At 41.5% G+C, this 24,990-nt stretch overlaps 1 protein-coding gene across 3 annotated transcripts in view; it reads left to right on the top strand.

Annotated features, from left to right (window-relative positions):
* CUL4A (cullin 4A) overlaps positions 1–24,990 on the top strand; it is a 56,710-nt gene that overhangs the window by 20,756 nt on the left and 10,964 nt on the right. For all 3 annotated transcript variants that reach the window (XM_083168705.1, XM_083168706.1, XM_083168707.1), the window contains exons 9-17: positions 2,667–2,749; positions 6,570–6,637; positions 7,022–7,140; positions 8,429–8,621; positions 9,746–9,850; positions 11,502–11,612; positions 14,774–14,859; positions 18,150–18,257; positions 21,626–21,739. In XM_083168705.1, coding sequence (XP_083024831.1) covers positions 2,667–2,749; positions 6,570–6,637; positions 7,022–7,140; positions 8,429–8,621; positions 9,746–9,850; positions 11,502–11,612; positions 14,774–14,859; positions 18,150–18,257; positions 21,626–21,739 — 987 coding nt within the window. The remainder of the gene's footprint in view (positions 1–2,666; positions 2,750–6,569; positions 6,638–7,021; positions 7,141–8,428; positions 8,622–9,745; positions 9,851–11,501; positions 11,613–14,773; positions 14,860–18,149; positions 18,258–21,625; positions 21,740–24,990) is intronic.

The following is a 24,990-nucleotide window of genomic DNA, read 5'->3' on the forward strand; positions in this document are numbered from 1 at the left end:
GTGTGTTTACTTTGCTGCATCATTCGGAGGAAGTCTGGTCTGCTGACTTGTCAGTCAGATGTGTACCCATCGTCAGATTTGCACCCCTTCAACGCCCCAGCTGGGCTGGAGGCTAGGCAATGTATGCAATGGAGCTGGGAACCTGGGCATAGAGTTGAGCAGGACTAGCCTGTTCTTTACACAGCAGCTTAGGCTCCATCTCCCTGGTAAATCATCCCTTCAGCCATGGAGCCAGTTATAGTTTGGTGACCAAGGAGTGAGCATGCTGTTTTTTGCGCTGCTGAAGCAGTCTCAACTAGTTAATTTATTTTTACCCTGAGCATGCAGTGGAACAGCCCACTGACACTCACCCTGTTAAGGCTCCATTTTAGGAGGATGAGAGCCTAGCCATGGTTGGAATGCCGGGGAAAAGGTAGATCATCTTTGAGGCTCAGGGAGGCAGCCAGCAGTGGGAGCTAGGTCTTCTCTGCACTCCCTCAGGGTCATTTTTGTAATAGGGGGAACACATATTGCTTTAGTTAAGCCCACTACTCTTCCTATCCTAAATGCAGCCCTATATATAAGAAAATCAAATCTATTCTTAAATCCATTTTTGCCAATGCAGGTATGGCGCTCTGTTTAGCTTTGGCCTTTGCTTGAGTGGCTAAAGGTGCCCATACAGTGCTGCGACGTCACGCAGCAGTGTTCGGACATCCGATACCCTGCAAGCCACCGAGACCTTCCCGGCGGCAGGGTCGCATGCGATCCGTTGTGATGGATCGCATGCGTCCCTGCTTCCCGCCCACCTCACCGCCTGGATGGAGGTCCCAGAATGGGTGGTCGGACAGCCAGCAAGTCGGGTCCTATGCGCTCGGGACCACGCATTGGACCCGACTGCATATCAGGGAGAGGCGATTTGGTCCGTTTTAACGGGCCGATTGGTCACAATCGGCCGACATCGGACCAAATCGCCTCAGTGTATAGGCACCTTAAGCCTTAAGGGTGCTTGGTTAATTAACCTATCAGTATATTTTTGGATTGTGTGAGGAAACCGCAGTACCCAGAGTAAACCCACACAAGCACATAGTGAATATACAAACTCCGCACAGTTAGGGCCATGGTGGGAATCCAACCCATGACCTCAGCTTTGAGGCAGCAATGCTAACCATTAACACAGTCTGTGCTACCCTGCCAACTTTTGAGTCTAGCTTTGTTGAATCACTGTTGAAATTTGACTTTAACGATTTCATATGTGTGCTTTACTCTCACACAGTGCTGTCCTTTTCCAATTTCAAAACCCTTCACTTCTATCAGTCCTCCAACTCCAGTCACCTATTTGTTGCTTACAACACCCGCCTCTGCACTCTCTTACCATACATACCCTCCTTATTTGTTAACTATGACTTTGACTACCTCATATCCAAAATTGATTCCATTTGTCAGGACATAACCTCCTACCAGGTCCTCCTTGCCATACCTACAATTCCTTCCTATCGAACAACCTGCCCTCATGCCGTTCCCCATCTTTTCACATTATCTTGCTGACTTTGACTTTCTTCTCCCCAGTTTGTGACATGAAGTTATGGCCTTTAACCAATCTTACCCACCTTCCACTTTCTGCCTAGATCCTACTACCCCCCCCCCCCTTTATACTCCTTGTCTCCTTTTGCTTGCTATTACCTTACCTATATCTTCAACCTTTCTACATTCAAGCCCTTGGCTCTCCCGTTCCGAAGAAAATTTGCCCTTTACACTGATGCTCTCACAATTTAATGATTCTTCACTACTCCCATTTGTCTCCAAGCTCCTCATGCAGCTTGTCTTCAACCACTTTATTACCTTGCTTGCCTTTACTCCATACTGCACCAATTTCAGTCTGGCTTTCGTCCTTTCCACTGTACAGAGTCTGCTATTTCTAAAGTCAGTAATTACCTACTTAATGCTAAATCAAAGACCTATTACTCTTTGCTCATTCTCCTTGACCTGTTTCGACACTGGCCAAACTTCTCCTTCTGCAAATCCTTCATTTCCTTTATCTGTGTGACACAGCCTCCTCCTGACCATTTTTTCTCTGTCTCTGCTTATGGCTCAACATCTCAACCTCTTCCACTACCAGTTGGTGTTCCTGAAGGTTCTGTTCTTGGTCTCACTCTACTCACCTTCTCTACTTGCTCTATCTTTTAGCCGTTTTCTCCTGGCAGTCCCAGCACTTTTCTTAAACTTAACATGTCACAGCGTGAGCTGACTGTCTAGATTTATTCCCTATACATAGACATCCTGACCCTTTCTTCTGTCTCGGAGGTAACATTTTTTTCATGGTTTGTTTTTGTTTTGCTACTGTTAATGTGCAGTGTAATGCGTTGCTGACCCCATGAGGTACTATACAAGTATAAGTTACTAATGATATTGTAATTAATGTCTGCTGCAGCTTCACACAGAGGGGTTATCACCATGTGGCATGTGTGCAGTATCATTGTTATGTGTTTGTTTTTCATTTTAATTGCATTTGCATAATGTACTAAATCAAAAAATATACAATAGGTTCATGATGGTAAGTACATGAGATATTTGATTCCAGATGAGCTTTTGGTGAGTGGAAAGTTATTTTTAATGAGCTGTAGATGAATAATTATCTCTGTCCTCTAGCTCTAATATTAGTGGCTCGTTTAATACAATGTGCTTCTTAGATTCCAGAATACCTTCATCATGTCAACAGGCGCTTAGAAGAGGAAGCAGACAGAGTGATTACATATTTGGACAATGGGACACAGTAAGATATCACAAGTACCATCTCCATAATACATCCTTAGGTTAACATTGTGACAATAATGCGGAATTAGTTACGCATTTACTCAGATGTCCGTACGCCATTGCTTTGGGAACGCTAGTGCTATGCCATTATTCTCGGACTAGTGTTAATCCACCATTATAGAGATGACAAGATCCAGGGCGCTAGTTTTAGAAGGTTACATGTGGTTAACAGTCAATATATCCAGTATGGATAGATAAACCAAATGCTACTTAAACAGTAGAAAGACAATTACTTCCCTTCACAGACTGCATCTCTTTTTCACCAAGTCATGCAGGGTCAAAGATTGGGTGATACAGTTTATGGCATTGTTCTGGGAACCCATTATTTACTATTTATTTATACCATTATATACCAGCTATTTATATAGCCGCACACATTTTCCGCAGTGCTTTACAGAGAATAATTTTGACATTCACATCAGTCCCTGCCCCAGTGGTGCTTACAATCTATATTCACTACCTCATGTACACACACACCCACACACATTCTAGGGTTAATTTTGGTGGGAGCCAATTAACCTATCATTATGTTTTTGGATTGTGGGAGGAAACTGGAGTACCCAGAGGAAACCCATGCAAGCATAGTTAGGGTCATGATGGGAATCAAACCAATAACTTAAGTACTGTCAGGCAGTAATGCTAACATTACACTGCCCGTGCTGCCCCATGTGTCCGTACGTGATTATCCTGGGAACCACAGTGTCAGTACTGTAGTAGTAGTAGTAGTGAACTTGGGAGCCCAAGCATTGGTGTATTTTGATTTTGGGACTCCTAAATAGGGGGTTCCCAATAGAATATGTGTATATGATTATATTCAGAAAAAGATTCTTGGACCCCTGTTGTGCTCTCAACTCGCAGTTTGTATGCCTCTAATTAAAACAGTTTGGTACATACATTTTTTATGAAAGCATGCTATTTTTGTGAAGAACTTTTTTTAATAAAAAAGTTATTAACTGTAGTTAAACAAGTATTCTGTAAAATTTTAGGCTTCAGTTTATTATTATTATTTATAGTCTAAGCTAAAATGATCATAATTATTTGTAAGAAGTACTTCCGCCTCTTTCCTTATGTAAATACTTGGAGTGGTGAGCACCGAAGGTGGCTGCTTCTTTTGGGTTCTGAGCAACTTTATTACACTTTTTTTTACAAAACAAGTTCTCCTCCCCTCCCCTTTTTAGAACAGTTTAATACATAAACAGTGTAATAAGGAGTTCATAAGCAATAACCATATATTAGGATGTCAAAGATACAGGTCTCCGATGCAGCATGTTAGGTTTTATTCCTAATCTAGGTGCACTGTGTGGGACTGACCTACCAGATCCTCATGCAGAGACTATGGGGACCGCTGTTTCCTGCAGTCTTTGTGCAAAGTAGTAGATGCTGGGTGTCCTTGGTGGATGGGGAAGGTGCTTGCTATTTACATGTAAGCCGTGTGTGTCTGCCATTGCATTGAGAATTTACATAGAATTTGATGGCCAATAAGAAACACTTGGCCCATCTAGTCTTCCCATATACACGCAAACTTACACACTAGGGTTCATTTTTGTAAGGAGCCAATTAACCTACCAGTATATTTTTAATTATGGGAAAATGACAGAGAACCTGGACTAAACCCACGCTAGCAAAGGAAGAATATACAAACTTCACACAATTAGGGGCAGAGTGGGTAATAAACCCATGATCTCCGTGCTGAGGCAGTAATTACTGTTAGACCAATTACTGCCAATTACGTGGGAGCAAATGTCCTATGATGCATGTGATCGACAGTTATCTAACAGTTGTGTCATTCTCAGTGAGAAGGTGAATTCCAGCTGTTTGCCATTAATGGCTGATGATCATTTCAGTAATTCTGTGATGGGCTTCTGTGGTTTCTTGTGCTAGGAGCAGGTTTTCTTGGCACAGTGGGATGTGCCTGCTGCTCAGCCTGATGACTTCACTGCCGGGTTGGCCCCACACACATCTAGCTTTTCCCAAGGCACACAGGGCCAGGTTCAGAGATAACCACAGTGCTGACACGTACATAGCAATTGTTTGCAACTGTGCATAAATATCCAAATACTTGCACAGCTCATCCGTTACTGAGTGTGCCCACAGAAATGCTGCTCTGGCCGAGATCCACTGTATCAGATGTTGTAGAAAAGTTATGGCAGTTCCCCGGTGATTGGGCGATGGCTATTTATGCAAGCAAAAATGATTACTTTACTTGGTGTATTATGTGTGCGTCACGAGCATGTCACTGAAAGCTGTTGCGTACACAGAGGTACATAGGAGGCCATAGTCAGACATAGAAACTGTAACCCATTGGACTGGTGACTGTTTTGATGGTGCTACCAATGGTGGCATCTCACCAGTTAAAATTTGCCTGACCTTTTAGGTGGCAGTTAGTCACTAACTACATAGAACATGGTGCCTCATCCCAAGTGATAGCAGCAGTGGGACATATTGCCAGTCATTTCTGCTACAAGTTGTTCACCAAGTAGTAATAGATGGGTGGATTCAGCCAGCAGTAGTAGTACAGATGGCTCATCTTCTGTGCTATAGAGCATAATCCATACTAAACCCACCCAGCAAGGTGACAGATGAAACTGAAAACAGACTTCATTCATTGGATGTTGAGGTGCAGGGATTAATGCAGCTTTTAAGACGCAGTATAGTGGTGGAGTGAATCGGCATCTTTGGATGTCTTCCTTTCCTCACAGCCTAAAAATGAAATGTTTGATTTGGTTTCTTATTAAACACATTGCTTAATTGTAGCTTATTTTGTTCATGTACGTAATATTACATTGTTTATAAAAGTCTGGCTTCATACCGACCTATAGGACTTTTTACAAAAATCCATGAGTCAATGCACATAGGGCAGTATTCAATGGTAATATTCTCCGTGCACGGCGAGCATTTTTTTTTGCTCGCCGTGCACTCTCCGTGTTCCGGAGGGCTCGTTGCCTCTCCTGCTGCCACTATTCAATGTTTATAAGACTCGCCGCCACTCGCGGCGAGTCTTAACCCCTGCAGCGGACGAGCGTCCGCAGCAGGGAGCTGACAGGGACGTGGCATCCAGGGAGATTAAAGTCTCCCTGGATGCCACAGAACATATGTGAGGGTAGGGGGCCCCCCTGGGACCCAGGCAGCACAGGCTGCCCCCCTCTATAGCCAGCGGGGGACCCAGTATTCACTGTACCCGAACGTGCTTCGGGTGCAGTGAATATATGAATATCTAATGAGCGGCTCGAGCGCTCCGGCCCCCTGCTGGCTGCACTGTGTAAAAAAAAGAAAAAAAAAAAAATGTAAAAAAATATTTTTTTAAAAATTAAATATATATTCATGTGCTATAGGCACATGAATAAAAATAACATGGCCCTCCACAGAAAAAAAAACCTGATTTTTTTACACCAAAATTAAAAAAAACACCCTTTTAGTTTAAAAGTTCACATTCCTGCTCTCCATCAAAAGATGGAGAATTTCTTCACGGAGAGAGACGGCGAGAATCACTAAGAAAGACGGAGAATATTTCACATTGAATAGGGTGGCTCGCCTTTGGAGAAAAAAAACCTCTCTCCACGGCGAAAAAAGCACAAGTTCTCCACAAAAGACGGAGAACTTTTCTCATTGAATACTGCCCATAATAGGGTTGACCTCTTTGTTCCTAACATCAACAAGGGGAAATTGTTTGGTCATGAACTGCTGAAATCAATGTGGTCTTTAAGCGTTTTTAAATTTCAGAAGTGTTCCTTTGCCATACTCTGTGACAAGATAGTAATGTGCTCTGTCTTCTCACACAGTAAACCTCTGATAGCTTGTGTGGAAAAACAGCTACTGGGAGAGCACTTGGTGGCCATCTTGCAAAAAGGTAAATGCTGTTATGTCAATTTGAGTTCTTAATAATTATCTTCTAATTACAGTAATTCATGTATGAATTGTCATTTTTGAAGTATTTTTTATATCCTGTGACACTGGTGCCATGATTTATTATATGGAATGGCAGTTGTAGGCTAAGACATTACCCAAAAACTTTTAAGTTTTTGACCCCACTCTCCTTGACCTTACCCCAAACTGCCCCGTCATGTCACCCTGCGAATAAATCCTTTGCTAAGGTACCTGGGCATGTATAGTGTGCAACTGACACATGTGCAGTTTACCAGTAATCGTTTATCTCCGTAAACATTTCCATTATGTACAAATCAATCAGGCTGTTTATTCTTTGTAAAAGTTGTATATGGTTTTGTACACACAGGTCTAAAGAGTATGCTGAATGAGAACAGAATTCAAGACCTGACGCTTATGTATCAACTTTACAGTCGGGTCAGAGGTGGTCAGTCAATACTGCTACAGCATTGGGGCGAGTATATTAAAGTATGCTATGATTTCCTCATCATATCTGTACAGTTCCAATACCAGAGTGTATTCTCTCAATGGGGCAGAGAGAAAAAGTGATAAAGAGAGATACACCTCCAGCCCATCAGCTCCTTACTGACTTTTTTCAAACACAGCCTGTAACATGGCAGTTAGCAGGTGATTGGCTGGACATTTATCTCTCTTTATCACCTTTGCATTCATCTCAGGTTAAGGCTTAATACATTTGCCCCATTATTTCGCAATTTTGTTGGCAATGCTAGTTTCCAGCAGCTTACAAAGATGATTGTTGGTTCGGGTGATAAGCTGTAAATATGGTTACTGCTGCTTTGTAATAATAATAATAATAATATTATTATTTTACTTAAATAGCATCAGCATATAGGAAGAACTGTGCCTATTAATGGAATAAAACTGACATTGCAGATTACACCAATATATGCAGATTTTTATTACATTTCATGTCCTGCACTGATTTATGCAGATAAATGGAAGACCTATGTTTTAAGTAAAGTTTGGAAGAGATCCACCTTTTCAATTCAATATTTTTAATATTTTATTATTGTAATGTTGATATAATTTTTTATTGTACAGATTGAGTATTCTTATCCAAAATGCTCAGGACCACGAGCATTCCGGATAGGGGATTTTTACGGTTTTTGGATTATATATTTTTTAACATACTTACCTTGTCCCACGGCATCCCCCAATGTCCACAGCAGCCTTCAGGATCTTCTTTAGTGGTCCCAGGAGTGCATTGTGTGAGTTTGCACATGCGCCGGTGACTTCACCGGCGCGCCCACACACCTGCGTAATGCACTCCTGGGACCACTGAAGAAGCTTCTGAAGGTCGCCGTGGACATCGGGGACTAGGTAAGTATGATAAAAGGGGGGGGGGGGGTGTGAATCTGAAATATTCCGTCACTGTTGGATAAAGAATCCATTTTGTTCATATTAAATTGGTGTTTTGAGTTTTCTTCGTGTCAGTCAGCAATTTTATCATTTCACTTTTCGCACATTGCAGCTCGTGCTGAACGGAGCTACAGTTACTGTAGATCGCTCCATTCGGCCCCATCTGCTGGCTGCTTGTGTGCACTGACCTCTTCTTCCCGAGGGATTGTAGGCAAATGGCACAGGGGTGCTAGCAGGAAGCTTTAGAATACATCTGTCCCCAGAAGTTCCTTTTTAGAGGATTACGCAATGTGCTTTTGAGCTTTAGGATTTCATTTGTGTAGTTATCATATTAGTTCACTATTAGTATCTGTTTATGTCTCACCTTTTTTTACAGAGCTTTGGGAGTTCCATAGTGGTGAATCCAGAAAAGGACAAAGACATGGTACAGGAGTTGTTAGATTTCAAGGATAAAGTCGATCATATAATCTGTGTTTGCTTCCAAAAGAATGAAAAGTTTGTCAACACGATGAAGGAATCATTTGAAACCTTTATCAACAAGAGAACAAATAAGCCAGCAGAACTTATAGGTATCCAAGTTATTTTCTGGTATAGGGTCCATTACACTACACTATATAATATGCACATTACTGTGGAACCCATACATGCATATATTTCTTTGTGGTATAATGGTAGTTATGCATCTGGATTTGAAGGTTAATGACTTAACTATGTGTGTTTGGGGTTTGTCGGTTTTTTTCAAGTATTCTGGTTTCCTACCAAATGCTATAAAACATATTGATAGGTTAACTGGATTCTGGAAAAATACATACAATTGTGTGTGTATTCTTTAATTTGTTAGCTTCAACAGTGATTGATAACAAGTGGTGGCTGTAATAGATAAACAATAATGTAGCTGTATGCTTGCAAATCAAAGTTACACAAGTTCCCCTGTGATATACAAGGAATACACACTGATTATCTGGCCGATCTGACCAATATCAGCAAATTGTTTCCATAATTGTAGCAAGTATGCGCATGGCTGATCCAAAAATATTGGTGGGCATGCTGGATCGTCCAGCATGGATCCTGACACAATATTTTGTAAGCTGAATGTTGGACGCAATGGGCATATATGCCCTACCTCAGCCAACTGACTGACCTTTTTCCTGTTCGTTCACATGGGAAGGAACAGGGAAATGTCTCCTCCCCCGGGGTGAATGTGCTCAGAGTATGGCCATAATATCTGCAGTGTCCAATGCTGCCAGATAAAATGCCTGTTGATCAGACATACATTTTATGTGTATTTGTGTTCCCAGCGTTATAATAATAGCTGTACCCCTTGATTTACAATACTCATGTTCCACATGTTAATTGGTAACTATATAACTGATATAATGGTGAAATAATTAGCTCCACCTGTGATCTTTTTAAATGTGTCAGTGAATAATGAGTGCACCTGTGCACCTGCCGGGTGACCTGGAAACCGTCCTGAGGACAGAGGTTGAGAAACCACTGCTCTTGGCTAATACATTTTTACAGTTTAATGACCACTCTAAGGTGCAGATTTACATCTGACTCGGACAAACATTTAGCAGAATGAAGACTCACTTGATGGTGAATTTATTATAAAACTACATTTAGTTTGCCTCACAAAATATTTAACAATGTGTTCATATGTTTGGTTTATTTTTTCATTTATTTTCCTTTACAGCCAAATATGTTGATTCAAAGTTACGCTCTGGCAACAAAGAAGCCACTGATGAAGAGCTGGAGAGGTTCCTTGATAAAATTATGATCATTTTTAGATTCATCCATGGTATGTGGATTATGTCAAATAGAATAATAGTACAAGTACTACAAAGCAGTATTGATTTAATGAACTCCTAGTTTCTGCATGATCTTTATTTTGCTAAAATAATTTAAAACTTTGTATAGTATAATAGAGAAATAATAATAATTCCAGAGGAAATGATTCAACTGTGCACTCTCTAGTGGTGGTGTTGCAGCTAGCACAGTGGGTGTCAGTTCTGGCATGCATTAGACTGTTACGGAAGATTGTGCCTTCTTAAGAAGCCATTTTATGTGCAAGAAGGCACTACAGAGTATAGCAGATATACACTCTGAGGAGATATAAGCATCACAGAGCATGTGCAACTTTCTATTGCCACAGCCTTCCCATCTTTCAGCAGAAGAATGCTGCAAGTCACAAAGCATTCATCTCATTCCTCTAGCTTACAGCAATTACCCAGTACAGTAGCAGAAGAAAGGTGAAATAAATCTGGTTACAAGGAAATGCAAAATAATACTGCACTCCTGCAAATACTACTGAAGAATTCGCTTATTTAGCATGTCTTTATAGCAGCGTTTCTGTCATGGACTTGTATTCCTTGATTTAGGATTTCAGACTCCCAAGGACAGATATTTAGGGGCAGAGTCTAAAGGTGCCCATGCACGGTACAATATTTCCGTGCGTTTTGAACTAGATCGCAACACATGCGATTTGTGTGCGATGCCATACGAAGCTACTTCAAAAAGCACGTGGGAGCGCGCATGGCACCCTCGCACCACGTATGGGCACTATAAGCTAGCTGCATTTAGCAGAAAGATGTGGAAGTAGTCATTTAAATAATCCACCTTTAGCAAAAAGATGTGGAAGTAGTCATTTAAATAATCCACCTTTAGCAAACCTATCTACTGTACCACAGAAGGCTGCACCCTACTCATTCCCAACATAAGCTTTTATGGTTGTAGCCTGTTACTGAAATTTTTGAGGGTGGAATGTTTCTGCTTGATTGTCGGTGGTTGGCACTATGTGTCAGATTTGCTGTCTCTGTAGATTGAAGGAAAGTTATTGTCCAGGTGAGCAACAAAATGCAGTCTGCACAAATACAATTTACTACAGTCGTTGCTTGTTAGGCCATACAATGGTCACCATCCTTATCTACTTATCCACAGCTGCTCTGTTCTTAATAGACCAGGCAGCATCCAGCAGATGCCGTCTCGCTTTTTGTGTTCAGTTATAAAGAATCTCATACAGGGATGTCCGGTAATCCATGAGCAGTTGGTATTTAAAGGTGTCACCTGGGACTTTGAATGACTGGTAACAAAGACTAATAGCTTCCACTTGGCTGCATAGTAAGTGTACAGTACATACATGCGAGATACATTGTGAATTAGACTAGGGTCCATTATAGAAAATGTCTTCTGTTATTGAATTAAGTGACTTGTAGTCACATGTTCCTTTTACCCCAATAAATCCATGAATGACGTTGAATTGTTTAGTGCAAGTTATAGTAAAATAAAGTACATACTGTATATGGTAGTTACATCATATTTTTCTGTTTTATATGTTCAGGTTATTAGTAAAATATTATTAGTAAAATATTGCTTTTTTTTGCTTTCTTAATCTTTTACCTTTCTGTTTTATTATCCTTTTTAATTTATCCAATTATTATTTTATCCTACAGGCAAAGATGTGTTTGAGGCATTTTACAAGAAAGACCTTGCTAAAAGACTGCTGGTGGGGAAAAGTGCATCTGTGGATTCAGAGAAATCAATGTTGTCTAAACTTAAACATGGTATGAAGTGTTCCTTTCACCATTCTTTGATGTTATAAGAGAGATTATTTTGTATGTACTGTTATACATGTTTATATTGTTATATGAAAAGTTAGTAACTTCATTCATTGCTTTATCCAGTATTTATTTATCTGTTTATACCTTACTGTTTGTACTTTAAAGCAACATTTTAAATAAAAAAAAAAAAAAAAAAAACGGTTTCCAGGGGTGGCAGGGAACTGTAATTAAGCTTGCTTACCAGGCTCGGCTCTTCTCCCACATTTCCTCCACCTACTTCCCCACCTGGACCACCCCTTAGGGCAGTATTAAATACAACTTAAAAATACTCTTCAGACATGTCCCCCCCCCCCCCCCCCCCCCCCACAAAAAAAAAAAAAATTCCTTCTACACATCTGGGGTGAGATTTAATAGGATGAGAGATTTGGGAAGAAATCTCCAGTTTTTTTTAAGTGGCTATCCTTTACATGGCAAAACCAGTTTGATTTTGCAGTGTAAATGATTGCCGCTTTAAAAAAACTGGAGATTTCTTCCCAAATCTCTCACTTTCTGAATCTCTCATCCTATTAAATCTCACCCCTGAACTCTATACTACCCCCCACCTAACCTCACCTCACTCCTATATGGAACAATCCTGATTTTCCACCAGGTTTATATTCTACATGAAGTGATGGACAGCCATGTCCCTTAAATTCCATGCTGAATCTAGTTCACATGGATTCTGCTTTACCCTTTCAGCTTTCAAGTAAGACACTTTCTGAAACTGGGTACACACTGGACGAAGTGTACTTGTAAAATGGGCGTACACACCAAGCGATATGCACCAGGGACCGTGCGGTGAGGTAAATGGATGAGGTGTCCCTGGCAAGTACCAGAGTCAGATTTAAACACCATATATTAGCCATGGGGTACATGCCAGCATTAGACACATGTGCAGCAGTATATACTGCTGGAGATTCACTGAGTTTTAATAAGAGATGTGCAGAAAAGGTAGCCAGGCGAGGCACAGGCTCACCTGCCATAGACTTTTTACTTGAGCGTTTCGACTATAAAAATAATTCGAATTTTTTTTTTTTTTTTATAGATTCTTTGGTACTTATGTAGTATCTGGGCTGCCGATTTTTTGATTGTATGCCTTAAGTTAAGGCATACAATCAGATGCGATGCGATGCGATATCGCATCGCATCGCATCGCATCCGATATCGGATGCGATGACCCGATTTTTCCATAGGAATCAATGTTAAAATGATTCCTATGGAAAAATGGGTCCTTTTCATACCCCTACTATCCAAGTGGGCATGGAGTTGGATATAAACCTGTGGCGAGCGTAGCGAGCCACCGAGCCCGAAGCGTGGCGAGCGAAGCGAGCCCCGCGAGGGGACGGTATTCGTCCCCTCGCGGGGCTCGCTTCGCTCGCCACGCTTCGGGCTCGGTGGCTCGCTACGCTCGCCACAGGTTTATATCCAACTCCATGCCCACTTGGATAGTAGGGGTATGAAAAGGACCCATTTTTCCCATTGAATTCCATGTTAAAATGGACTCAGTCCATTTTAACATTGATTCCTATGGAAAAATCGGGTCATCGCATCGCATCGAATCGCATGGTCGCATGCGATGCGATGCGATCTCCCGATCCGACCCGATTTAGAAATCGGCAGCCCAGATACTACATAAGTACCGATTCTTTTTATAGATTCTTTGTATTGTTGACATACTTTCTCAAATCAAAACTCCGGCGTATATGCTAGTATGACAGAAAAGACCCCACCGCACGCCACGGATGTGCACGATGTGTCATTCTGATTCAGCTGGGAATGACATATTGGAAATTATTTGCAGGCTGCACTCCTTTTGTGAACTCTGGTACTATAGCTCTCCAAAATGTTTCTCACTGCATTGCCCACCTTGCTGGATACTCTATGGTCTCTGAGGGACTCTCGCTCATGTCTGATGGGCGTTATGCACAATGAATAACTGTAACAGATTCTATGAAGTCTTCATAATGCTATTTTATTTTTTTATAATTTTGCAGTGAAGTAGTATATACAACTACACTGCATTGGTTAGACCACACCTAGAATATGGAGTACAATTCTGGGCCCCACACTATAAAAAAGGACATCATAGAACTGGAAAAAATCCAAAGACGAGCAACAAAGCTAATTAAGGGAATGGAGAATTTAAGCTATGAGGACAGATTGAGCAAATATGGACTGTTTACGCTAGAGAAGAGACGTTTAAAGGGGGGACATGCTTAACATGTACAAATATATCAGGGGCTAATATAAGGAACTGTCAAGCACCCTTTTTTACTGCAAGGAAGGACTCTAGGACACGTGGGCACGAGTTTAGATTAGAAGAAAGAAGATTTTGTTCCCTCGGAAGGAAACACAATTTCACGGTCAGGGCAGCCAAACTATGGAACTCTCTTTCTGGTGAGGTGGTGTCAGCTGACACAATAAATACATTTAAAGTAAGGTTAAACAAACATTTATTTGTTAAAAACTTCCAGGGGTACAAATAACAATCATAATCTGTCTTTAAAAATATCAGAATACACTACATATAACAAGGGATAAGATAATAAAACCTAGGTTGAACTCGATGGATGCAAGTCTTTATTCAGTCTTATCTACTATGTAACTATGCAACAATGGTAAAACTTGTCACATGACACGTAGTGGGCAGGCAGGTTTGGAATTCCCCCCTGAGTTTTGCTTTGTATATTTTCGTAAACACCCCATTCCTACACCACCACCTTTGTGACTTGCTAAAGGTGCCTATACACGGTGTGATGGGATGTGCGCTCCCGCAGGCATCCCATCGCACAGCACATAAAGTCTGTGCAGCCCTTGCTTTTTGAACTAGGTCCCGATTGCATTGTATGTCGTATGCAAATCGCATGCAATGTGATCTAGTTCAAAACGGAGGGGTATATTGTATGGTGTATGGGCACCTTAAGAGCTGTTAATGTGTTTATATCAGCCATGTTTTATAATCACCAATTATGTTTATTTCACTTTGTTGAACAGACTGTAACAGACAACAATCCAATGTCATTTACGTTTCAAATTGTTTATGCTGTATTCTTAATATCGTAACGTTTTGGGCTATTACACAGCCCGTATACCTATATAATGTTATTTCATTTTTTTCTCTGTAGAGTGTGGTGCAGCATTTACCAGTAAATTGGAGGGCATGTTTAAAGATATGGAACTCTCTAAAGATGTGATGGTACAATTCAAGCAGGTATAGTTATATTTCCAATACAGTCATTTTATGTGAATATTAATGGATTTAGACATAAACCGCAACTACTCAAAATGACTAATTATTGCCTTGATTTTAGTGGTAAGGCAATTTATCATTCCCTGTGCACCCTATTGGGTTCTCTGGTACTTTTATGACAAATCTTTAATGCACAATTCAGACCAAATCTAAGACATTCTAGATATATTAAAGTAAAAAAATTATTGAACATATAGGTACCTTTTTAGTTTGCCATTCTTGCTTTTTGGATTTTTTTTTTTTTATGTTTGGAAGCTTTTAGATCTTAACAATAGCCCTATATTTGTGTATTTTGTGAATTCATAGACTTCATCTGGAAATTACTGATATTAACGGCGGGGGTGGACCGGCATCGGCATACACACCGATACCGCACACGAGGGGGGGGGGTGACTGTGGCAGAGGAGTGCCGGCCTTGCTGTCACTGTAGCATGTCTGTCATTAGCGATGACCTCCCTTATCCGGATATGCTGGATGAGGGAGGGGGTCATTAACGATGCACAGCATACACGCTGGACGATATTGTTCACAATATTGTTCAGGAAGCCCTTTCTGAAGGATATTGTGACTAATATTGTCTAGTGTGTATGGGCCTTTGGGGCAGATGTATCATAGCGGCGCGATAAGCGCCGCTATAATACTTCCTGCTTCGCCTCAATAGCGAGATGTATTAACATCTTGTCTGCCGAAGCGGGGGAGCGTTAACTCCCCCCTCCGGCGATGTCCCTTTCTGGAGATAGCATCCCGGCTCTATCATACATGGGGGAGAAGCATCTGCCCCAATAATCTTTTAGAGTGTGATATAAAGGCCCTTATTCTGATCGGTGCGGATATATCCGCGTGCGTTCGGCCCGCCAATGTTTTGTGTCTGCGCATGTGCAGAGGCGTCTCTGCGCATGTGCGAGCGGGGCGTACGGCCAAATCCCGCATGATATGTGAACACTCCGAACAGGGGGTGGAGAGGGGCGTGAAGGGCTATTTGGGCTCATTACCATATGCATACGCCCCGCGTTTCATGGGCGTTCCCATGCAAACGCTGGGCGTACGTATGGTAATGCGGCCGTGACGCACGTGTAGGGGGCGGACATATGACATCGCCGACCATCGAATGATGGGGGAGGTTCCCTTAGATGGAGGAGGCGTATTCCGAGAAAAATACACTTGCGGTCCGTTCGGCCAGCTTCTTACCGCGTACGGACGGAGTTGGCGATCCGTATGGAAGGCGGGGTTTCGCACGCACGGTCCTGGCCGCATAATCTGATCCGGCCACACCGAACAGAATAAGGGCCAAAGTTAGGTCCATATATACAGTATGTGGACACTGACATGATATTTGTCACTTTAACAATTTACCAAAACATATTTAAGTTAGTCTGTACTTTAAAAACATATTCATTGTCTATCTATCAGCTTTAATGTGAGGGTCCTCACATGTAATTTGGAGGAAGGGTTTAGGAATTACAGTTTAATATGTGGTCCCCTCTTTTTCAAGGGACCAAAAGTAATTGGATAATTGAGTCAAAAGCCACCTCATGGACAGATCCCTGCTATTCTTTTATATCTTTATATTAAGCAGGCAAGAGGTCTGTAATACCCCTTTCACACTTGCAAAAATATCCCGAGTTTTTGCACATGAGCGCGCATCAACCCGGGATTTAGTGCAGTGTGAAAGGGTCTTGGACGAATATCCTGTGTTCAGCATTCCGGGATCTCTACCCAGGTCCTGACCTGGGTAGAACCCGGAATCGAAATTGGATGCGATCAGTGTGAACGGGTATTCCGGGTCAGTGTGACCCAGATCCCGTTCACTGCAGTGAAAATGCCTCCCAGCGCTGCCTCGGCCAAGCGTCCACATGACGCCACCCACCCAACTTCATTCCAGGTCGGTTGGCCAGTGTGAAAGGGTACATTCCTGGGTAGTGTCCCGGGAAGCATCCAGGAACACATTCCTGGTGTGTGAATGTGAAAGGGGTATAATTGATTCCAGGTGTGGCATTTTTACATATAAAAGCTGTTGCTACAGTGTGTTACATCTTAAGAAACAAAGAAAGCACTGGTGACCCTGGCAATACAAAAACACCTGGACTCCTTCACCAAAGACAACAGTTGTGGGTGATCGCATGATTCCTTTTATTGTAAAGAAAAACCCTTCACAACATCCAGCCAAGTGAAGAACCCTCTCTAGGAGGTAGTGATATTATTATGCAATTCTATCATGAACTTCACGAGAGCAAAGACAAAGGGTTCACCATAAGGTGCAAACCGGTCATATTTCTCAAAAATAGAAAGGCCAAATTAGACTTTACCAAAGACATCTTAAAGAAAAAATTAATCTATCCCAGTTCTGGAACAGTATGCTTTGGGCAAATGGTGCTTAGGTCATCCTGTACCAGATTGATGGATAAAAAGTATGTAGAAGGCTAATGGTGTGTACACACGGTACAATCCAGCATACAATTTTGACTATATAGTCAAAATCGCATCGGGATCACATAGGTTTTTTACCTTGCGATCCAGATGCGCGGTACAGCACAAATAGAAACCCAGATAGACAGGGCAGCTATATAGTGCAGATCTGCACTATATAGTCAAAATCGCATGCATGTCGGGTGGCTTGCCGTGCAATTTGCATCCGGATCGAATAGCAAGCTTAATCGACCTTGTATACACACCATTAGAATGGCTCATGATCCGAAGCATACAATACCATCTCCTAAAACACGGGGGAAGGCAGTATGGTGGCATGTTACTGCATGGCCCCAATGACACTGGGTCATTATTGTGTGTTGATGATGTGACAAAAGCAGCAACATGAATTCTGTGTATAAAAATGTTTGCAATTCCCAAACACTTCATACAAAGTTTTTTGTTTAGCTGCTTGAATTAAAGCTGGAAATCTGCGCTTTAATTGTGTTTCCATTGTTTAATTTCAAATTGTTTGTGGTGTCTTAAAGAGCCAAAATTAGGAAAATTGTGTAAGTGTCCAAATATATATGGACCTAACTGTATATACATTTTTTCGTTTGTCTTCTCTCCTGTAAGCTATACATGTTGTTTTTACACTTAAAATTTTTATTACAAGGTTGTTGTTTTTTTGCGTTTCTTTAAAGATTTCAAGTAGTTTTCTGTTTTGAGATGGATATTATTTCCATCTTCTGTAACTTCTATTTGTATATGCTACTAATCTAGTGTGTCTCTGTAATTTACACAATGCTAAGATATATCTAATAACATTTTCTCTCGTTCTATAGTATATGCAAAATCACAGTGACCCAGGTAACATAGATCTGACAGTCAATATACTTACTATGGGATACTGGCCATCTTATACGCCCATGGAGGTCCACTTACCAGCAGAGGTAGGCAAATCAAATGTTTTTTTTTATTTTAAAGGATACAAAGTTTAAGTAAACACTGCATTCAAAATTTAGAGTTGAATTTCTCAAAGTTCTGGTAATATAGTTAATGTTATTTGTTTGTCAAATGTGGTTGAAAACCAATTTGGTGGTAGGATGGGACTTTTTCTATGGTATCCAGTCAGAATATCGATATCCGATATATGTCAGCTGATTCAGAATGTCAACATGGGTGTAAGGTCAATGGTTCAAAAAAATAAAACATTCAAATATTCTTTCTTCACGATTTGTATTCCTTAGGACATGGACTGGTGTACACCATTGCACCAAAACATTTTCCAAACAAACCAAATGTAAGGGGCACCGTTTGCTGAACTTTACGGTACTACTACTGCTAGTTCTTTCCCTGTTAGTTTATCTATCTATCTATCTATCTATCTACCCTTTTTCTATTCCAAAAGTTTTCTATTCCTGGCCATTATCAGTGATAATATATAAATACAGTCGATTTTCACCATGTATTTGTCAATATCAGGTAAAAGTTTGCTATCCCAGTTCAGTAAAATATCAGGCTATCCCAGTTCAGTTGCTGCAGCTTTTTGCCTTTCTAACTTTCTAGAGCGTCTAATCGAGCTTCTGCAGAGAGTCATTTCTGAAAGATTGTGTCCAATTGCATTTGTAATGGCTCCAGCAACAAATATTCTTCTGTCTGGAAGACTGACTCCATCCAAGGCTCTGACAACTTCTGGCGACGTGAATATATTTTTGCATTGTTTTGGTAGTAATGGAGAAGATCCAGCCCGTGTTGTCACTACAGATTGATAGAGCTAGCTACAACGTTTCAGCTGAATAAACATCTCTTTCTTCCTTATTTCACAGAGATATTAAGCTATTCTTCAAATTCATCTTTTAACATATTCTCTTGCAACTTGTCGTCATCTCCTTGATGAGTACTGTGCTTCTTAAGAATCAAATACTGTTTGTAAAGTTTTGAAAGTTTTCTAACACATGAATTATTCCACTGCATACAAATTCTCGCACAAAGCCAAATAGCCTCAACTGCTTCACACGTTCATCTGTAACTCACTGACATGCTTTTTCCCTCTTCTAAATGGTAAAACTGGGCCATTTGCAACATATTTGATCCTCAAGGAAGTATTTCTGTTGAGGAGATGGGCTTCCCAAGAAGCCAGGGTTTGGGGCCAGATCTGAAGCTTGATTTCGACTTAGTGGTTTATACATGTAAATAAGAAAAAATTGGGTAATGGGTCAACCATTTACCTACAAAGCTTGTTGCACATTAGACTGGACAAAAATCATCTATGTGGAGGATGATTTAAGCATTTTGTCAATGTTAAAGTGGAGCACTCAAATGGGTATAGAGTCTGAATGTTGACCATTACATGAGGTAGACAAGCAAAATGTCAGCCTTCACAAATATCATGATTAAAAATGACAATATATTCTTAATGTAGACATTTAAAATTAAAATTTGTTAATTTCAATGACCCTAACATTGACACCAGAATGATGACCTTTTTCTGTAATTATTTTTAGTGTTGGTCTAAAATATTAAAATAGTTACTGTATGTCGACATTCCATTGTCAACATTATGGACATTTCAACATACTCCTTGCAACCTGATGTCGTCCATGTTGACATTCTGAATGTCAACCATCTCGATGCTCACAGGTCTAGCACTCCCTCCAAGTGATGGCAGTCCAACTGTACAGAAGGGGTATTCCTGTAGAGCAGTGGTCTCCAACCTGTAGCTCGCGAGCTACCAGTAGCTCACGGTCATAGTTTGGGTAGCTCGCCTAGCTACAGTACTGCTGTCAGCTGGGATTAAGTGCCTGAAATCAGGACCTGAATCCAGGAGCCACCACAAGGCAGGAAGAGAGAACCCGGAAGCCACCGGCAGCTGCAGAGGGATCCAGTGTCATTGTCCCATAGCAGACTGGAGCCTGCTCCTGAGACCCACGAAGATGCACACCACCGGTAGCCACTGGTGGGAGACAGCAGAACAGCTGACACTCAGAGATAAGTGGGAAGTTAGTTGGGAGTCACTGCGAGATGGAGAGCGGATCGGTTGGAAGTTGGGACCACATGAGAAATCAGCAGATTTTTCTAAAAACATTTTTAGTAGCTCTTCAAGCGGTTTCATTTTTCTTGAGTAGCTCACTCCTCAAATAAGGTTGGCGACCACTGCTGTAGAGCTTTTAGTATACAGCTGTAGAGATTTGTTAATTAAGGTCCCAATAGGAAGGATCTAGCTGGCTCTACAGAAAAATCAATGTGTGGGGAACTATACATTTCCAGTGGCCGAGAATTGACCGGTGCATTTTCTGACTTGCTACTGCTTGGATTTAGGCAAGTGTCTCCTCCAGGATCTAACAAATAACAAAACCATTTCTTGTGATAGATCTGCGGACATCATTCTTCGTAGACAGGTGCCACTTTAAGGTGCAAGATCTCAGGACCCAGGTGCTTGTCATCAATCGTCCTTTTACTATATCTTTAGGCCGTGTCCTCCATTTATATGATCCCACATTTTTTATGCAAGGCCAAACTAGAAGGCCTTCTGGCTCAGGAACTCTTTGTATACTGTACCAATATGATTAACCAATCTGTTTATTTGCCTCAATATTTTCCCATCTTAAACCTGATTCAACTAATTCAGTTTGTGTATAGTTTATCTTGAGCTTAGAGATGGATGCCTCCAGTAAGGAAAATAGGTGGTGCATGCAGTTTTGAGGAAGCTAAACACAAATGCAGGGGGAAGTACCATGAGATCAAAAATAATTGACTATATCTAATTTTTCTTTGTTGATAATTAATTGCTCATCCTGTATAAAGGCCTCTTTATATGTAGAAAGAATCAATGAAAAATGTCATTTGGAAAATATAATGTTTGTGATCTATAAAAGGACAGACTTTACAGTTTTAAAGCAAAATAAGCAATAAGGTGGTGTTTAAAATATATTCCTACATTTTAATATAATTATCTTCTTCATTGGAAGACCATAGGTAGTACCTTTTTATAACCAGTTATACCATGTGCAAGTGACCTGATATATGTTTATAAAAATATACATAAATTCATATAAAATAGCTGTGTGCCCAACAGTCTCAGGTTCAATTCCTTACAAGCTGTAGTGGTGTGAAAATGCTTGCATTGGAACCCATCTCTCCCTGATCTGAGCCTGGACACTTGGAAACCAATATCTGCATGTGGGCAAGCTGCCTTACACCTAATTGCATCTACCCCTAAATGTATTGTTTGCATATTCCTTTCCAGAGAAGCCCATTATCCAGAGACCGGTTTAAGGGACATTGCATTTCATTGTTTTTATTGCATCTCTCTTTCCAGATGGTGAAGCTTCAGGAAATATTCAAGACTTTTTATTTAGGAAAACACAGCGGCAGAAGACTGCAGTGGCAATCCACACTGGGGCATTCTGTTTTGAAAGCTGAGTTTAAACAAGTAGGTTCTCTGTGCTACATTTTATTTATTGCCAATTATTTTATTATGACCGTATTTTATACATTTAGAACATTATACCCTGTTCTGTGACCCCCCTGCCACCTGTTGGACTGTTCTTCTTCATGCGGCTGATGTATTTTTAGCAGCTTCAGTTCCATATCTCTTTCCTGCCATTATATCACCTCTTTTTTTTTAAATGCAATGATTTTTATTGTTTTTTGGTATGTTATAATAAGAAAAAAATAAAACAAATAGCGAGCATAATGGTAGTGAATCGGCTGGGGTACATGAATAAGCATCAGTAGGAGATAACAATGCAGACAATAGAGAAGGGTGAATTCAAAACATATAAAGGTAAATATACTAAGAAGTGCTAACGGTATTAGGATTACCTAGAATAGTGCCACCTTAGCCACCCGAAGGCGCCATTCGGGCATAACCAAAGCGCCCAGGAGCATAGCACACAGTATTACATGTCATATTTATGGATATAGCCCTATGTTTCATATATCAGAGCTTAACTGGATATGCAAACAAGTGATACTCATGTAACCATCCATCAAGAGGTTAAATAAAACATACAGTAAGTAAGGAAAAATAAACTAAAACACCCCCAAAGTAAACCTTCCCTAAACCCCCCACCCTGTATAACCTATCCCCAACTCAGGTATACCTGGATCCCAAAACATCTACCCCTACACCACTATCTATACTAGTGGTATTTGTGTATTATCACAGCGCCCACGATATTAGGGTGCACAACATATTATCTCATGCCATACACCCGGTGCACTGCGATGCGATTTTAAATTGTATAAGCCCATTGTATAAGCCCCCTAATGGGGGTTTACAATGTTAAATGCACCCCCACGTCACCCCCACTATGAACGCCAACCCGAAGCGTGGCGAGCGGCTGCGGTACGCGTCCACCAACCTTTTCATACCCCCACTATCCACGTCGGCATGGAGTTGATTTTATATAGTGTGGCGAGCCACCGAGACCGAAGCGTGGCGAGCGCACGCAAATTACTTTACATGTATTCCACTTCCCCTCGCGGGGCTCGCTGCGCTCGCCACGGTTCGAGCTCGGTGGCTCGCTGCGCTCGCCACACTATGTAAAGTCAACTCCACGCCGAGGACGGAGGACGCGTACCACCGCCCCTCGCGGGCTCGCTGCGCTCGCCACGCTTCGGTTTGGCATTGATAATGGGGGTGCCGTACCACCGCCCCTCGCGGGCTCGCTGCGCTCGCCACGCTTCGGTTTGGCATTGATAGTGGGGGTGCCGTTGGGAGTGCTTTTAACATACTAAGCACCCATAACGTTTAATTATCTTATAGGGGGCACTTTTAACATTGAAAAACCCATTAGGGTGCTTATACAATTTTAAATCGCATTTAAAATTGTATAACATCGCCTGCCATCGCGTAACACAGCATCGCATACCATCGTATGCCTTATGCTCTGCGATGGGCGCCATGCTAGTACACAAGTACCATACTAGTTAACGTAACCCCTCCCACCCATAAGAAATGGGGGCAAAAGACTAATGGCCTAAGCTGGGTGGACCCCAGCTCTCCCACAATAGACAAATGAATAGAACCCTCAGTATTAAATAGTAGGTTTCATGTATATAAGAGTATATTTCCGTCTAGAATATTATATAACATATGTAAAGTATTATACAAGGATGGGAGCAAAACAATCATGATACAGAAATAGACTCGATATCATTCATCCTACCCTTACTCCTTCCCCTCTAATAAGATTAACATAATATGTGGCTGGCAAAATTCTTAACTAAGATCCCTTAGCTAAACAAGGCCCTATTCCCCCACAGTAGTCATATTTAAAGAAGCTTTATATATAAACATAAGAGACTTAATTATATAGTGAAAATACACTGTACATCACACTATAAAAATAAAAATAAGGTAAAAGAATAATAAAATACAAAGCAGGGTATGAGAGGCATTTTAAACTATAATTTATACCCCTTTCAGACATACGCGAAAATCCCGGGGTTTTTCACATAAACGCGCCCAAACCCGGGACTAGCGTATGTCTGAAAGGGTATACCCGGGATTTCACTCCCGGATACTGAGCACCTGCAATTGACCAGGGTTTTTCAGTTTTAAACATGTGATGTTGCTTTTTTTTGCTGCCAGGGCGTGTCCCATTTTAATGATGAATCATTTGAAATGCTTTAAAAGCCTGGCTTATGTGTGAAAGGGGTATACCCGGGTTTTTTCCAGATTTGAGGTGTAGTGTGAAAGGGGGTCTGTTACTAAAATCCCAGGAGTGACCTGGGTTGAAAATCCCGGGTAAACCTGGACAAAATCCTGGGTAGTAGGTCTAAAAGGGGTATTAATTAGGATCATTAATCCGGCCAAAACTCAAGTTCCTGAAATGCCAGAAGTGAACAATTGGCAGCCTAGTTCATTTGGAGAGAACCAGGAGAGTGTCCAGGATATAATCCAATATTTAAGGCACCACATAGCCAGCCTCAGAGGCCAGTAAGGGACATATGGCTGTACCGTAGCAGGAGTGAGGTATTCTGATAAGGAAAAATAAGGAGCCGCGTGTTTGGTTGAGATCCCAGGAAAGTATACATCCGGAGTGCGAGCATATGATGGAGCCGCAGGCATTGCAGAATCATCAAGTATAGGCAGGTGTAATTGACAAAAAAGGATATCCCCCTGGGGATCAGCAGTAGTATCATGGAGCCCATCTGTAGGAGCATTGGCCGAATGACTAGAAAGAGGCACGGCATCCATTGGTTTATCAGACATTTTGTCTATAAGCCTCTGCGCTGAGGCATATATAGCTTGGAGAAGCTCAATGACATTCATAGTTCCAGGGAAATGCACAGGGTGATAACGAAAACAAGCCCGTTGTTGTAAAGCGGCACAAAGATGAATGGCAGTGGCTAGCACACCACCAATCACTCAACAAACAGCAGCACAGAGACAGCGGATACAGGAGACAGCAGCAGATACACAGTTCCAGAGCTGCCGCACATCTAGCACGAAGACTCCAAACCACGGAGACTCAAAATGGCCGCCGCCACATCCCACGCACCAAGGCTCACCAGCCAGGGACGGAGCAGTAGAGTAGTCAGAGGGGAGCAGCGCAGCAGAGGTCAGAGCAGGCACCAGGGGAAGCCACCAGAGGAGCCTCGGGCGATCAGCAGGGTAAAGCACCCGACTAGAGACCAGAGACTGACTCCAGCACACCGCATTGAAGGATCCCG

Source organism: Crinia signifera, chromosome 2 (genome assembly GCF_055691185.1).
Source record: "Crinia signifera chromosome 2, ASM5569118v1, whole genome shotgun sequence".
Classification (NCBI taxonomy): Eukaryota; Metazoa; Chordata; class Amphibia; order Anura; family Myobatrachidae; genus Crinia; species Crinia signifera.